General features: G+C 39.5%; 1 protein-coding gene across 6 annotated transcripts in view; it reads right to left on the bottom strand.

Moving 5' to 3' along the window:
• CFAP70 (cilia and flagella associated protein 70) overlaps positions 1 to 11756 on the bottom strand; it is an 87332-nt gene extending 75576 nt beyond the window's left edge. For 3 of the 6 annotated variants that reach the window (XM_061197369.1, XM_061197386.1, XM_061197377.1), the window contains exons 1-3: positions 11721 to 11750; positions 9861 to 9963; positions 8754 to 8940 (exon numbers count right to left, since the gene is read on the bottom strand). In XM_061197369.1, the coding sequence (XP_061053352.1) occupies positions 8754 to 8940; positions 9861 to 9923 (250 nt within the window). In that variant the 5' untranslated portion in view covers positions 9924 to 9963; positions 11721 to 11750. Of the gene's footprint in view, positions 1 to 4413; positions 4515 to 8753; positions 8941 to 9860; positions 9964 to 11720 lie in introns of those variants that run through there. The other 3 variants (XM_061197396.1, XM_061197405.1, XM_061197401.1) reach the window with 3 other exon arrangements.
• Positions 11757 to 16584: the final 4828 nt, after the last annotated feature.

Here is a 16584-nt window from a genome sequence, read left to right as displayed (position 1 = left end):
AACTCTATGATTACTAATTCTTAGGGAAGCTTTTTTTGTCTACCCAGCACCTAGACAGATATAATGGTGAGTGAACTTTTTTTCTAGCCCAATCTTTTTGAGAGTCTTGGCTTATGACAAGGTAGGTGGTCTCACTCTCAACTTCCCATCTACAGCAGCCCAAGTCTCTGTCTCTGTAAGAGCATTAAAATCCAAGCCCCTGGGTTTTAGAATACTGCCCTCTCTCCCCACACCACCACACACCAATGGCAGCTGTTCAAGAGTTCCAGGTTTCAGTTTCTGTTTCGTTTCTGGAACAAAGGAACTACCATTTCTTTCTCATGAGTTCAGTGACATGCTTAAAATAATGGCCCAGTGTTGTCTTTCCCATCCAGCATGCTAGAGAAGAAGGCAATTGAGACACAACTCTTACTTGGGGTGACAGAGAAGCACAGAGGAAAGAAGAAAGAAGTAGAAGAGAGTGGGTGGGATAAAAGAGTGCAGGTCAGATGGATGCCTCCGTGGTTGACTGATTCCCACCTATGCCAGAGCTAGGATCACTGTTCTTGAACAGTGTTTCCCAGTAATCACCCGAGACATTTTTTTCCCAAGGTACAGCTACCTAGGCTCTTCCCATGGCAATTGTGAATTTAGTGGTATGGGGTGGGACCCTGAAGATTACTTTCTCCCAGATTACTTTCTCTCAGGTGACTGTTATGGAAAGAAAGGTCTGGAAAGCACTGCTCTAGAATACTGTATAGATTCTCAGGTCCACCTCTCTGGGTTTGGGATCTTGGAATCTGTGGGTTTTGGCAGGCACCTTAGGAGATGTGCCACTAAAAAATAACGAAAACAAAAAATAACAAGTATGGGTCATCAATCGGATCAAGATTGCAGAGGAATAGGATGGGGAGCTCACCTTCTGCCACAAATACATCAAAAATACATCTACATGTGGAACGATTCTCACAGAACATCTACTGAATGCTGGCAGAAGACCTCAGACTTCCAAAAGGGCAAGAAAATCTCCACATAACTTGGTAGGACAAAAGAAAAGAGAAAAAAAAGAGAGAAAGGAATCAGGATGGGACCTGCGCGCCCAGGAGGGAGCTGTGAAAGAGGAAAAGTTTCCACACACTGGGAAGTCACCTCACTGGCGGGGAGATCAGCCAGAACAGAGGGGGAGCTTTAGAGCCTCAGAGGAGAGTGCAGCAACCGATTTGCAGAGGGCAAAGCAGAGAGAAACCTGCACAGATTGTTGGTGTCACCACCTGGCACTCCCCAGCCTGAGACGCTTGTCCACTGAGGCGGGCGGGGGCTAAGTGCTGAGGCTCGGGCTTTGGAGGTCAGAGCAGGGGAGAGGACTGGGGTTGGCTGCATGCAGACAGCCTGAGGGGGCTAGGGTGTGGTGTGCCTCAATCAAGGGAGTACAGGAAGAAGCCTGGGTCGACCAGAGAGGCAAGATGCCATTGTTGGGGGTGCGAGAGGAGAGAGGCGGGACCTCCATAGGAGCTTCTTTCTCCACACACGCTCTCAGGTGGCAGGGCACTGCCTACATGAGCTCCAGGGGCAGGTACGAGCCGCCACTGTCATCTCGGACTCCAGAGGTGGGCGCAGACCGCTGCCACTACTGAGGGCCCCACAACTGGGCACCAACTGCTGCCCCAACCACTGCCTTCCTGGGAGTGTGCTCGGGCTGCACACCCGCACACCCACTATCAAGGGGATAACGGCCAGCACAAACTGTGGAAAGAGACAGCAAGCATCCAAACCAAAAACAGCCCTCACGCTAAAAATATATTTAACCCACACAAGCTACGCAGGGACATTCCCACATATAAATAGCCCTCCAAGACGAGAGTAGAAAACCGTTTCTCCTAAACTCACAGAGTAAGAGAAATATAAGCAAAATGAAGAAGCAGTTAAACTGCTTCTTTAACTCCCAGTTAAAAGATCAAGAGAATTCCCCAGAAGGAACAAACAAGGAAACAGACCTCTTCAGTCTAATAGACACTGAGTTCAAAAAGGTAATGAAAATACTGAAGGTATTAAGAAAGGCTATTGACAGAAATGCAGATTACTGTAAAAAGGAACTAGAAACTACAAGGAGGAGCCAAGAAAAATTAGAAAATTCATTTGCCAAGACAAAAGCTGAGCTAAAGGCAATGAATAGCAGAATGAATAATGCAGAAGAAAGAATAAGGGATCTGGAAGATAGAATAATGGAAATTACCCAATCAAAATAGCAGAGAGAAAACCAAACGCAAAAAAAAGAAAGCAATATAAGAGACCTATGGGATAATATAAAGAATGCCAATCTATGCATAATAGGGATTCCAGAAGGAGAAGAAAGAGAAAAGGGTATTGAAAATGTATTTGAAGAAATTATGGCTGAAAAATTCCCAGACCTAAAGAAGGAAACAGATATCTAGGTACAAGAAGCACAGAGGGTCCCAAACAAGATGAACCCAAACCGACCTACACCAAGACATATTCTAATAAAAATGGCAAAAGTTAAAGATAAAGAAAGGATTCTAAAGGCAGCAAGAGAAAAAAAAATAGTTAATTACAAGGGAACTCCCATAAGGCTATCAGCTGATTTCTCTACAGAAACGCTGCAGGTCAGAAGAGAGGGGCAAAATATATTCAAAGTTTTGAAAGGGAAAAATCTGCAACCTAGAATACTCTACCCAGCAAGATTATCATTCAGAATAGGAGGGGAAATAAAAAATTTCTCAGACAAGCAAAAACTAAAAGAATACAGCAATACTAAACCTATCCTAAAAGAAATATTGAAAGGTCCTCCCTAAATAGAAAATAAACAAGAAGATATAGGAAGGAGGAAATCACAGTTTACAATTGGAAAGTAAATCACTTAAATTAGCCAGTATACAGATCAAAAAGAAAAAAAAAAAACCTATTTGTGAAAGCGATGATAAACACAAGGAACAGAAAAAGGATAAACATGAAGATGTAAAAAAGGACATCAAAATCCTAAAACGTGGGAAAGGAGAGTAAGAAAATGTAGATTCTTTTTTTTTAGAATGTGTTTGAACCTATATGACTATCAGTCTAAAGCAAGCAGATATAGGAAGAGGTTACCATACTTGAAAAACAGGTCAACCACAAATCAAAAATATACAATAGATTCACTAAACCCAAAAAGAGAACACAAGCATAAAATAAAAGGAAATCATCAAACCACAAAAAGAAAAACAAAAAGAAAAAGAAAGGAACAAAAAGAAACATAGAATCAACTGGAAAACAAGGTTTAAAATGGCAATAAAGGACTTCCCTGGTGGTGCAGTGGTTAAGAATCCGCCTGCCAATGCAGGGGACATGGGTTCGGGCCCTGGTCCGGGAAGATCCCACATGCCGCGGAGCAACTAAGCCCGTACGCCACAACTGCTGAGCCTGCATTCTAGAGCCTGCGAGCCACAACTACTGAGCCCACGTGCCACAACTACTGAAGCCTGCGCGCCTAGAGCCTGTGCTCCACAACAAGAGAAGCCACCGCGATGAGAAGCCCACACACTGCAACAAAGAGTAGCCCCCACTCGCCGCAACTAGAGAAAGCCTGTGCCCAGCAATGAAGACCCAACGCAGCCAAAAATAAATAAATAAATTTATTTTTCAAAAAATGGCAATAAATACATTATGTATCAATAATTACCTTAAATGTCAATGGACTGAATGCTCCAATCAAAAGACAAAGAGTGGCAGACTGGATTAAAAAAACAAAAGCCTACAATATGCTGCCTACAAGAGACCCACCTTAGGGCAAATGACACACATAGATTGAAAGTGAGGGGATGGAAAAAGATATTTCATGCAAACAGAAATGACAAGAAAGCGGGAGCTGCAATATTCATATCAGACAAAATAGACTTTAAAATAAAGGCCATAAAGAAAGATAAAGAAGGACATTATATAATGGTAAAAGGATGAATACAAGAAGAGGATTTTACACTCGTCAACATATATGCACCTAATCCATTCACAATAAAAACTCTTACCAAAGTGGGTATACAGGGAATATATCTCAACATAATAAAAGCCATTATGACAAACCCACAGCCAATATAATACTCAACGGTGAAAAGCTGAAAGACTTCCCATTAAAATCTGGAACAAGACAAGGATGCCCACTCTTACCACTTCTATTCAACATAGTATTGGAAGTCCTAGCCACAGCAATCAGACAAGAAAAAGGAATAAAAGGTATCCAAATTGGAAGGGAAAAGGTAAAACTGTCCCTATATGCAGATGACATGATACTATATATAGAAAACCCTAAGGACTCCACACAAAAACGACTAGATCTAACAGATTAATTCAGCAAAGTAGCAAGATACAAGATAAACATTCAGAAATCAGCTGCATGTCTTTACACTAACAATGAAATATCAGAAAGGGAATGTAAAAAAACAATACCTTTGGAAATTCCCTGGTGGTCCAGTGGTTAGGACTGCATGCTTTCACTACAGAGGGCCTGGTTTCAATCCATGGTTGGGGAACTAAAATCCCACAAGCCGCTTGGTGTGGCCAAATAAGAAAAAAAAAAAAAAAAGCCTTTTAAAATCGCACCAAAAAAAATAAAATACCTAGGAATAAACCTGACCAAGGAGGTGAAAGACTTATATGCTGAGAACTATAAAACATTAATAGAGGAAATTAAAGACGATTCAAAGAAATAGATATCTCATGCTCTTGGACTGGAAGAATTAATAGTTAAAATGGCAATACTACCCAAAGCAATCTACAGATTTAATGCAATCCCTATCAAATTACCCATGACATTTTTCACAGAACTAGAACAAATGATCCAAAAATTTATATGGAATCATAAAAGACCCAGAATTGCCAAAGCAATCCTAAGGAAAAAAACAAAGCACGAGGCATAACTCTACCAGACTTCAGACAATACCACAAAGCTACAGTAACCAAAACAGCATGGTATTGGTACAAAAACAGACATACACATCAATGGAACAGAATAGAGAGCCCAGAAACAAACCCACACACCTACGGTCAATTAATCTTCAACAAAGGAGGCAAGAACATACAATGGGAAAAAGACAGTCTCTTCAGCAAGTCGTGCTGGGAAAGTTAGACAGCTGCATGTAAATCAATGAAGTTAGAACACACACTCACAGCAGCACAAAAATAAATTCAAAATGCCTTAAAGACTTAAACATAAGACATGACACCATAAAACTCCTAGAAGAAAGCATAGGCAAAACATTCTCTGACATAAATTGTACCAATGTTTTCTTTGGTCAGTCTCCCAAGGGAATAGAAATAAGAACAAAAATAAAGAAATGGGACCTAATCACCCTTACAAGCTTTTGCATAGCAAAGGAAACCATTAAAAAAAAAAAAAAGCGACTTCTCTGGTGGTCCAGTGGTTAAGAATCCACCTTCCAATGCAGGGGATGTGGGTTCAATCCCTGGTTGGCGAAGTAAGATCCCACATGCAGTGGGGCAACTAAGCCCGTGTGTCGCAACTACTGAGCACACGAGCCACAACTAGAGAGAAGCCCATGCACCACAACGAAAGAGCCCACATGCTGCAACGGAGATCCTGTATACCACAGCTAAGACCCAACGCAGCCAAAAATTAAATAAATAAATAAATAAATAAATATTGGGACCTCCCTGGTGGCGCAGTGGTTAAGAATCCACCTGCCAATGCAGGGGATAAGGGTTCAAGCCCTGGTCCGGGAAGATCCCACATGCCGCGGAGCAACCAAGCCTGTGTGCCACAACTACTGAGCCTGCGTTCTAGAGCCCATGAGCCACAACTACTGAGCCCACGCGCCTAGAGCCCATATTCTGCAACAAGAGAAGCCACAGCAATGAGAAGCCCGCGCACCGCAATAAAGAGTAGCCCCCGCTCGCCACAACTAGAGAAAGCCCACGTGCAGCAACAAAGACCCAACACAGCCAAAAATAAATAAATAAATAAATTTATTTTTAAAAATTAAAATAAATAAATAAATATTAACAAAAGAAAAAGAAAAAAAAAGACAACCTATAGAACGGGAGAAAAGATTTGCAAATGATGCAACCAACAAGGGCTTAATCTCCAAAATATACAAACAGCTCATACAACTGAACAACAAAAGAACAAACAACCCAATAGAAAAATGGGCAGCAGACCTTAATAAACATTTCTCCAAAGACATACAGATGGTCAGTAGGCACATGAAAAGATGCTCAACATCACTAATTATTAGAGAAATACAAATCAAAACTACAATGAGGTACCACCTCACACCAGTCAAAATGGCCATCGTCAAAAGTCTACAAATAACAAATACTGGAGAGGGTGTGGAGAAAAGGGAACCCTCCCAAACTGTTGGTGGGAACGTAAGTTGGTGCAGCCACTATGGAAAACAGTACGGAGATTCCTCATAAAACTAAAAATAGAACCACCATATGATCCAGCAATCCCACTCCTGGGCATATACTCAGACAAAACTATAATTCAAAAAGATACATGCACCCCTATATTCATAGCAGCACTATTTACAATAGCCAAGACATGGAAACAACCTAAATGTCCATTGACAGATGAATGGATAAAGAAGATGTGGTACATATATACAATGGAATATTACTCAGCCATAAAAAAGAATGAAATGATGCCATTTGCAGCAACATGGATGCAACCAGAGATTATCATACTAAGTGAAGTAAGTCAGAAAGAGAAAGACAAATACCATATGATATCACTTATATGTAGAATCTAAAATATGGCAGAAAAAAAAGTGGATATATGTGTATGTATAACTGACTCACTTTGCTGTACAGCAGAAACTAACACGAAATTGTAAACCAACCATACTCCAATAAAAAAATTTTTTAATTAAAAACAAGTCCTCATAAGTCAAATTACAGTATATCTTAATGTGAACATTCAAAATGACAATTCTAATTTAAACATATCTCGAGGTTACTAATGTTAATAATAAAAAGACAAAACAAAACAAAAATAAATAAATAAAATATGGCACAAATGAACCTATCTACAAAACAGAAACAGATTCACAGATATAGAGAACAGACTTGTGCTTGCCAAGGAGGAGGGGTGAGGGAGAGGGATGGACTGGGAGTTTAGGGTTAGTAGGTGCAAACTATCAGATTTAAAATGGATAAACAACAAGGTTCTACTGTATAGCACAGGGAACTATATCCAATCCCCTGGGATAAACCGTAATGGAAAACAATATTAAAAAAGAATGTATGTATGTGTATAACTGAGCCACTTTGCTGTACAGCAGAAATTAGCACAACATTGTAAATCAACTGTACTTCAATAAAAAATAAGTTAAGGGCTTCCCTGGTGGCGCAGTGGTTGAGAATCTGCCTGCCAATGCAGGGGACACGGGTTCGAGCCCTGGTCTGGGAAGATCCCACATGCCGCGGAGCAACTGGGCCCGTGAGCCACAACTACTGAGCCTGCGCGTCTGGAGCCTGTGCTCCGCAACAAGAGAGGCCGCGATAGTGAGAGGCCCGCGCACCGCGATGAAGAGTGGCCCCCACTTGCCGCAACTAGAGAAAGCCCTCGCACAGAAATGAACACCCAACACAGCCAAAAATAAATAAATAAATATTTTTTTAAAAAATAAAAATAAGTTAAATAAATAAATAAATTTTTAAAAACCACACTACCAAAAAATAAAAAAGAGTATGGGTTAAAACAAACAAACAAAAAAGACTCAGCCTAGAATATAGGTTTAGGAACAAAGTATTTCAGAGATAATATTATGTAGTTAGAAACTGTGAAAGTGTGAATACAGAAACTATCCATCTATTTATCCATTCATTCATTCAACAAACATTTTTTGAGCCTCTTTCTATACCAGATATTTCTAAGCACTAGACATTCTGAAATAAATAAGATACAGCCCTGATTTCAAAAAGTGTCTCCTCTAACAAGGGAGGCAAATTAATAATTGCTATACAGTTTGGTGAATATACTGAAGTACAGGTAGGGCTGCCAGGTAAAATACAAGATGCCAAATTAAATTTGAATTTCAGATAAACAACAAATACTTTTTTTAGTGTAAGTATGTCCCAAATTTTGTTTTTTGGTTTTTTTGTTTGTTTTGTTTTTTCCTCCTAAATCTGGCAACCTTAAATACAGGAATACAAAGGAAAAGTTCGCAAATCAGCTTAGGAGACAAAGGCTACAAATTTCAGTTATATGTCTATTCATTTACACCCATGGATTGAATTGAGCATTATCTACATTCTTACTTGTCTGACTGTTAATAAGAATTGATTAGTTACTAAAAAGTTATTAAATAATTTTTTTTAGGGAAATTAAAATGAGTTGTACATATGAATAGATCAAATTATCTATATATCATTGGTCCTGTTTCAAATTGGGGGCCGTTTTTTTCATAAACGAGTATGTTTGCTTCCATGTTATTGCTTATTGTTTCTTCAAAATTGTATAAATATTCTTTTCTTTTATCATATGTATGTTTTATTGTCAGCTGCTGGAAAGAATAAAGTCAATTTGGAAAATAAAAAAAAATTTTTTTTAAAGTTCAGTTATGTGTCAAAAGGTCTTCAATACAAACTGATTAAAATTAGTAGGTCATGGTGACAGCTGCCAGAACCAGGTGGGACTCAAAGTATACTGTGTTATTCCCAGATTAAAAAGGTAAGGTGTGTTCATCTGTCCCTACAACAGCTACTAAATACCTCAGAATATCCTGATCACTCATATAATTAACATATTTAGAATCCCAAGGACTTACAGAACACAGGTTTGTGGGCGAGGTCATCTAAAGTGACTCCTCCTTCAGGATTGAACTCAAAACTGCAAGTGAAGTTGTATTTTGCAGTTCCTTCTGGAGAAACAGTAATTTTTGCAGAGTCTCCCAGAACCACCTGATTGAATTCTGCACGGATAAAGGTAACTGGAGTATCTCCTTTAAAACCTTTCTGTTGACAGAAACATACTTTACAATTATATTCAAATAGAGAATTTTCCTACATATCTGGCAACCCATTTTGACTTTAAATAGCATTTTGCACGTTTTCCTAACAAGCTATGTCACAAATACAAACGGGGGAAGCAGAAAGTCATTAAACAAAGCTAGTTGTAGCTAAATGCAACATTCTATTTAAAGGCCGTTAAGTTGGAAGCTTTGAAAAATGACAGTTATTGTGTTTATATGATTATAAAAACACATTGTGGAAGATTTGAAAAAGTGAGGAAAGCACATAGGAAAACAAATTACCTGTAATAATATATTTTCTAGTGTTTTGCTGTGTGTGTATATATATATATGCACACACATTTATATATACATTTTTATATATACCCTTTAAAAGAAAGTAGAGATCATTTATTACATCCTGTTTTGGAATAAGCTTTTTGACTTCATAGTACTGAATGAATATTTTGATGTTTCATTATTCTTGTAAATTTTAATAGTTATATCATATTGTAGTTTTATTATTTAAATTCATCAAATGAAATAATCACAAGAGAAGTTCTGGAGGAATTCAGATCCTTTTCAGGAGAAAGGAACTGCTGTCTACGAAAATGAAAACCAGTTGTTTCACCCCCATTAAATTTAGTATTCAAATTGCCAGGTATTTTACACACACTAGTATGACTTGCTGATTATAGACTAACAATAAGGAACACTGAGAAGGAAGTGCCATTGCTATGTAAAGCCAGGAGGTTTGGTGGTACAGAATAATGCAAAACTCCATGCCTCCTGCTAATGTTCCCAACACATCTTCCCCAAGCCACAACTGGATGACTGACAGGGAGACCTGAGCCCAAAGACAAAAGTACTTTCAAGGAGAATGAATAAACTAAGGACTTCCAGGATTCCCCAAAATAACTTTACCAAGTCATATCCATCTGTCACAGTGATCTGCACGGGTCTGCCTGTTGATGACACCTGCTCCATATCAGCACCTGGGCAAAGTCTCTCTGGTCTTCTTTGATCTCTGTGAACATAATGAATGAACCTGTCTCCTTATATACCATAGCTGCACAAGTATCCACATTACATCATAACCAATACCAGGGGAGAACCTAGAGAAATGCCCTAGTCCAGCACTGTTTTGTGCACTTTCCAACTTTGGTGCCAGATAGGCAGTGCCTTAGGGACCTGGTCACAAGGATGATCCTGCTGGTTAGTGCTAAAAAGATCCTTATACATGGAACTAACCCATTAAGCACAAATTATCACAAGGCAAAGAGGGTAGGAATGCCATCACCCCACCTCCCATCCCCCACCTCCTTCAAAGTGTTTTTTTGGTAGCTTTTTTCTTTTTTTGATGTGCAAAACTCCCCTCAAGCATTACTTAATCTATCAGTTTTAGAAAAATATATTTTGATAACAAGAAAGAAGCAGCCACACAGAATGTTAGTCCACTGGAAAAAGTCCTGACGTATGTCTTATTTAGTCAAAGATATTTTCAAATTATTTTACAACACTAAGGACACGACTTCAAAAATAAATTGGATATTTGTTAAGGAAAATAAAAAAGGTCATGTTTTCTGACTCAATTCAAAGTGGAACTTAATGCAATTCAAATATTTACATCGGATATACTATGCTAAGTGTGTCTAGGACTGGTGGTAGAAAAAAGAAAGAGATACCTTGCTGCCCCAAGCTTTATAAGTATTCTGCCTCTTTCTAGCGACTCCCTCATTTTCCCTGTTACCTACAAGTCTCAGATCACTTGTTCAACGTTATGTCTCCAGGCTCATTCAGGGCCTAAGTGGCCCTGACAACTTTCTTATCAAGTTTACATTTGACACGATCTTTTACATCTGTCTCCTTTCCTTTTCAATAGTAGCACGTGAATTAGGCCTTCACTAGCCTGACCCTGGACAAATGCCTAACTTCTCTGAGCCTCAGTCTCACCTTCTATAAAACGGACAACATAACTTCTGACCTGTTTCACATTTGTTGCGAATACCCACTAAAATAGTAAAACTGCTTAACCTATGAAGCACCGCACAAATGGTGTTATTAATATGCACTACGTTTCTTGAATGCTTAATTACTTCTTTAAAGACAAGTAATCTATCATACATTTCTGCAGTCCCTGAGTGCCTGGCACCATGCCTTGGCCCGCAAGAGGCATTAGCAGCATATCTGTTGAACAATGAGTGCAGGAAATCTGGCTAGTTAAAAGTTATGGTCAAGGCAGTTAAGTGGGGGCTCCTGTTGCCACTGACAAGACACGCATTTCTTGTCATCTGCTCAGAAGAAGGTGAAGGGGAAAAGTCAGATTAGAAAAAGGTTAGATGCACAACACTGTAAATCAACTATACTCCAATAATTTTTTTTAATTTAAAAAATTTAAAAAACAAAAAACAATAGCTTAAACAAACAAACCCCAAAAAACAAAAAGAAAGAAATCGTTTAGGTGAAGGAGATGATGTGACTGGGAGTGGTCTGGGGACAGGAGCGCAGTCTGCGCTTACTGTAGGGGAATCTCGGCGCAAAGTGGGAAGTGGGGTCTCAGTCTGGCTTTGGGTGGGAGGCCTGGGCTTGGCGAGAGCGTCCGCGCCTAGCGGGGTCGGTGGCGTTCAAGTCTGTACGGGAGTACAGTCGTGCAGGGATGCGGCGTGTGCGTTTCAGCCTGGCCGAAGCTTAGAGAGAAGAGACAGAGGTAACACGGTGTGGCCGCAGGGCCGGGGTGGGGAGGCCGGGAAGAGACGGTTTTCTAAGGAGTAAGAGCAGACTTACCTCACTCAGCCTCAGAGGTGTTTTTTTTTTGCAACTATAGCAACCAATTACATCTCGCGAGAAATGTGTCTCCACAATCACCGCAAGTTTATCCCAAGACTCGCGATAACATTGTCCGTGAGGGAAAGTGGGACGGGGCGCGAGTTTCTGCGCCTGCGTTCCGGAAACCGTGCTCCTGAGCGACAGCCTCTGTATTTGCGGTCACTTGTGTTTTCGCCGACGCCACTTTCCCTTGGCATAAGTGTTGGCTAAGTACAAAGTTTTCCACCTTTCAAGTTTGCTTTTTCGACCCCTTTCTTTCAGTATCTCTCCATAAATAGGAGAAAAACCAAAAGCAAATTTATTTAAAGATAAAATAAAAGCCTTTATTAAACGGTTTTGAAAACAGGTCATTTAAATCTTTCTCCGTGAAAAATGCAGATAAGACAATATTTTAAAAGGGAGCCTGTCTCTCACACACTGTTGGGGAGAATGCAAAACCGCACTGCTTCTAGTGCTCAATATTTATACAATAAACAGATTCAAAGTATATGATGTTAATGCAAAAATTTAATACGTTTGAAATTCAACATTACTTTAGAGTTGGAATGGCAAAATACAATGGCAAAAACCTGGAAACAACCCAAACGGAAGAGTGGATGAATACACTGATATATATTCACAATATCACATATTACAAAGGAGTCAAAATGAATAAACTACAGCTCTTCACAACGTGGATGAATCTTACCAGTATACAACTTTAAAATGTTGCACTGCTAAGAGCCAGCTTGAAGGGGCTCCTGGCCAAATCAGAGACAATTTGAGGATCAAGATAAACAATGATAATAATGGATTACAATGCATTGAATAAAATAGGAATACACCAGTTCACATTGATATAAATAAATGAAGAGAAAGGAAAGCTCTTTCTAACGGTAGAATGCCAACCCAATAATGGAGAGGAAATGATGGAAATAGAGAATTACCATTTGGCACCAACTATAGAAGTGGATGATTTAGACACGAGTCTTCAGTGCTAAGATTGGTGTGTGGAGGTTTGATGAGGAATAGGATACTGGCATGATTTTGGAATACTAATCAATTACAAAGGGAAAAACAGTGAATTTAAGAAACCAACATGATCAAGTGATCAAGGTTAACATCACCAGTGTCGGGGGGAGTCTACATTTTGTGCCTCCTGATGAGACTCACTGGGAAAAGCAAAGCATCATTTCGTGGTACTCCTGCAAACAAGGGACCCCGGTTGTAAGCCGTGCTATAGAAAGTAAGGCCTGTACCCTTTAATAAAACTGTCAAGGCCATGAAAGACTGGCAACTCTTGCAGATTAAAGGAGTCTGAAGATACACAACAACTAAATGCAATACGTATTCCTGTATAGCATGTTGACCCAGAAAGGAAAAGAGACATTGTTGGGATAGTGGGCAAAATTTGAATGGGCTTAGTAGATTGGTAGTGTTGTACCAATATTGATTTCCTGGTGTGGAAGATTGTTTGCTGTTATGTAGAAGAGTGTCCCTGTTTGGAGGAAAATACCCGCTGGAGTGTTTAGGAGTGATGGGACATCATGACTGCAGTTTGCTCTCTCAACCCTCAAACGTTTCAGAAAAAGACTAATAACAAAGGCTATATGCACACACATACATACTCAGAGTGAGCAATGAACCAATAACATGTTAACTGTATGAGAATCTCGGTGAAGAGGACATGGGAGCATGGGAGTTCTTTGTACTGTTCTGGCAACTTTTCTATACATTTGAAACTATTTCAAAATATATTATTAAACTATACACACACCCACACACTACTCCCCATGGAAACTCTTTGCTTAGGATACAATTACCAGAGCCAAATTTTAAAAATAAATTGTATTTCTGCTAATAAACATATAAAAATTATAAAAATTAAGAAAAAGATTTTTTAAAGTTGCAGTGTTATAAGTCATAAAAGTTCTCAAAATAAAACTATGCAACTGTTGAGTAAGGCATTTCTCTCTGGATTTTTTTCCCCAGTGAGGGTTGTGAGTGAATCTGCACTGAAATAACTATCCTACCTTGTGCACAACATACCTTTTTTTTTTGGCCGTGAGGCTTGCAGGATCCTAGTTCCCCGAATATGAAAATGGGTATTTGAATAGACATTTTTCCAAAGAAGATATGCAAATGGCCAATAAGCTCAAGAAAATATGCTCGTTAGTCATTAGGGAAATGCAAATCAAAACTGCAATGAGATGCCACTTCACATCCACTAGGATGGCTATATTCAAATAGACAATGATAGTGTTGATAAGAATGAGGAGAAATTGGAAGCCTCATTCATTGCCAGTAGGATCGTAAAATGGTACCTACAGCTGCTTTGGAAAATAGTTTGGCAGATCTTTAAAAGGTTAAACGTACTCTCTTTCTGTGTCTTTCTTCCCCCCAACACTTTCTCTTTCTTAGTCTCTTTCTCTCTCCCTTTTTTTTTCAGTCTCTTTGAATCTTTCAGTCTCTCTCTGAATCTCATTTTTAAAACTGCTCTTTTAGAACGGGAAACGGTTCAGGTCCTGCTGTGGCATGGGGCCTATGTCTCAGTCACGTCTGCTGTGAAGCACACGATGCTCTATTTATTGTAGAAAGTGACTTTATTTGCTTTCTAGAATTGTTTGTAACAGATGGTACAAGAGAGGTAATAAAGAGAAAAATCTATGCTTGTAAAGAATACAAAAGTTAATTTTACTTACTGTAATATGACTGTCAAACTTATTTTCTCTCTGAGAAATAAATGTTCTAATGGGCAGCAAAAAAAAAAAAAAGTTAAACATAAAGATACTGTATGTACCAGCAATTCCACTCATAGTACTATAGCCAAGAGAATTGAAAACATGTGTCCACAGAAAAACTTGTACATGAATGTTCATAGCAGCATTATTCATAATGGTCAATAGGTGAAAACAACCCAAATGTCCATCAATTGATAAATGGACAAGCAAAATGTATATCCAATGGATTATCCAGCCACAAATCAGAATGAAGTGTTGATTCATGCTACAACACAGGTGAATCTTGAAAACAGTATGCTAATTCAAAGAAGCCAGACAAAAAGGGCAATGCCTTGTATGATTCCATTCATATGAAAAGCCCCAAAATCCATAGAGACAGAAAGTAGATTAGTGATTGCCAGGGGCTGGGCAGAAGGAGGGGAAAGGGGAAATGACTGCCAATGAGTATAAGTTTTCTTTTTGGGTGATGAAAATGTTCAAAAATTGATTGTGGTGATTGTTGCACAAATGCATGAATATCCTAAAAACGACTGAATTGTACACTTTAAAAGGATGAATGGTATGATATATGAATTATATCTCAATTTTTAAAAATTAATTATTTTTGTCTGTGCTGGATCTTCGCTGCTGTGTGCGGGCTTTCTTTTTATTTGCAGCGAGCAGGGGCTACTCCTCACTGCAGTGCGCGGGCCTCCCATTAAGGTGCCCTCTCCTGCTGTGGAGCACGGGCTCCAGGCGTGCAGGCTTCAGCAGTTGTGGCACATGGGCTCAGCAGCTGTGGCTCGAGGGCTCTAGAGCACAGGCTCAGCAGCTGTGGCGCACAGGCCCAGCTGCTCCACGGCACGTGGGATCCTCCCGGACCAGAGCTCGAACCCGCGTCCCTTGCATTGGCAGGCGGACTCTTAACCACTGCGCCACCAGGGGAGCCCTCAATTTTTAAAAGTTTAAAAATATATAGCTCATATCTTTTCTTTCCTTAGTACCTTACACCCCTCTTTCTCACCTTTACCAAATCCCATCACTGTTACTTACTTTTCCAAAACCTATATCAAAAATCTATCTTAGCCAGTGATCCTTCTACCTATGTATCTTGCTTTTGCCCTGCGCTACAGTTGTACATAGGTCTATCTCTCTAAGAGTAAGGTTGTGTCTTATACCACCTTGTATGTATGTCCCTTGGTCCTTACACAAAACAAATGTTTATCAAAATATAATTGATAATTACTATTCTCCCCCTCAATTTTTAGTACTATCATTCACCAGATCTGTATTAAATATCTGCTTTGTGCCGGGGAGCTCAACACGAAGAACAAATAGGGTTATTATCCTCAGCAGAATTTATAATCTAACATTTACAATTTCCTTGTATCCTAATTTTTGTTTAGAACCCCCACTAGATTACAAACCTCCTTCCTTTGTATTGATACTTTCCCTAACTACCTACTGTAATGCTCCACGTACTCGATAAGTAATTGCTCAGTACTGGGAATAAAGCCAGGTTTGAAATCACTGACTCCCTGACATACTTCTCCAAAGAGCTAGTATTCAATCTCCCAGGAAGATGATTTAAGCCTCGTTTATTCATTAATTCAGCACCTCTTATGTGTCAAGCTTCACTGTCTTGAATCATGATTAAACTGCAACTAAAATTAAAGTCTTTCATAAATTTTTTTTTAAAGATTTTTTTTTTTAATTATTAGCACCTTTAATTATTATTTATTTTATTTTTTATTTTTTTTTGGCTGTGTTGGGTCTTCGTTTCTGTGCGAGGGCTTCCTCTAGTTGCGGCAAGCGGGGGCCACTCTTCATTGCGGTGCACGGGCCTCTCACTATCGTGGCCTCTCTTGTTGCGGAGCACAGGCTCCAGACGCGCAGGCTCAGTAGTTGTGGCTCACGGGCCTAGTTGCTCCGTGGCATGTGGGATCTTCCCAGACCAGGGCTCGAACCCGTGTCCCCTGCATTAGCAGGCAGATTCTCAACCACTGCACCACCAGGGAAGCCCCATAAATTTTTTTTAAAAATCAAGGGCCAATAAAGATCTCTAGGCAGTCTCAGTAGACATAAAAGTAGGCTATATATTTTATGCACATAAACACATAATC

The sequence above is a fragment of the Eubalaena glacialis genome, chromosome 1 (assembly GCF_028564815.1).
Source record: "Eubalaena glacialis isolate mEubGla1 chromosome 1, mEubGla1.1.hap2.+ XY, whole genome shotgun sequence".
Lineage (NCBI taxonomy): Eukaryota > Metazoa > Chordata > Mammalia > Artiodactyla > Balaenidae > Eubalaena > Eubalaena glacialis.
Note: the sequence above shows the minus strand (reverse complement) of the source record. Positions and strands in the feature narration are given on the sequence as shown.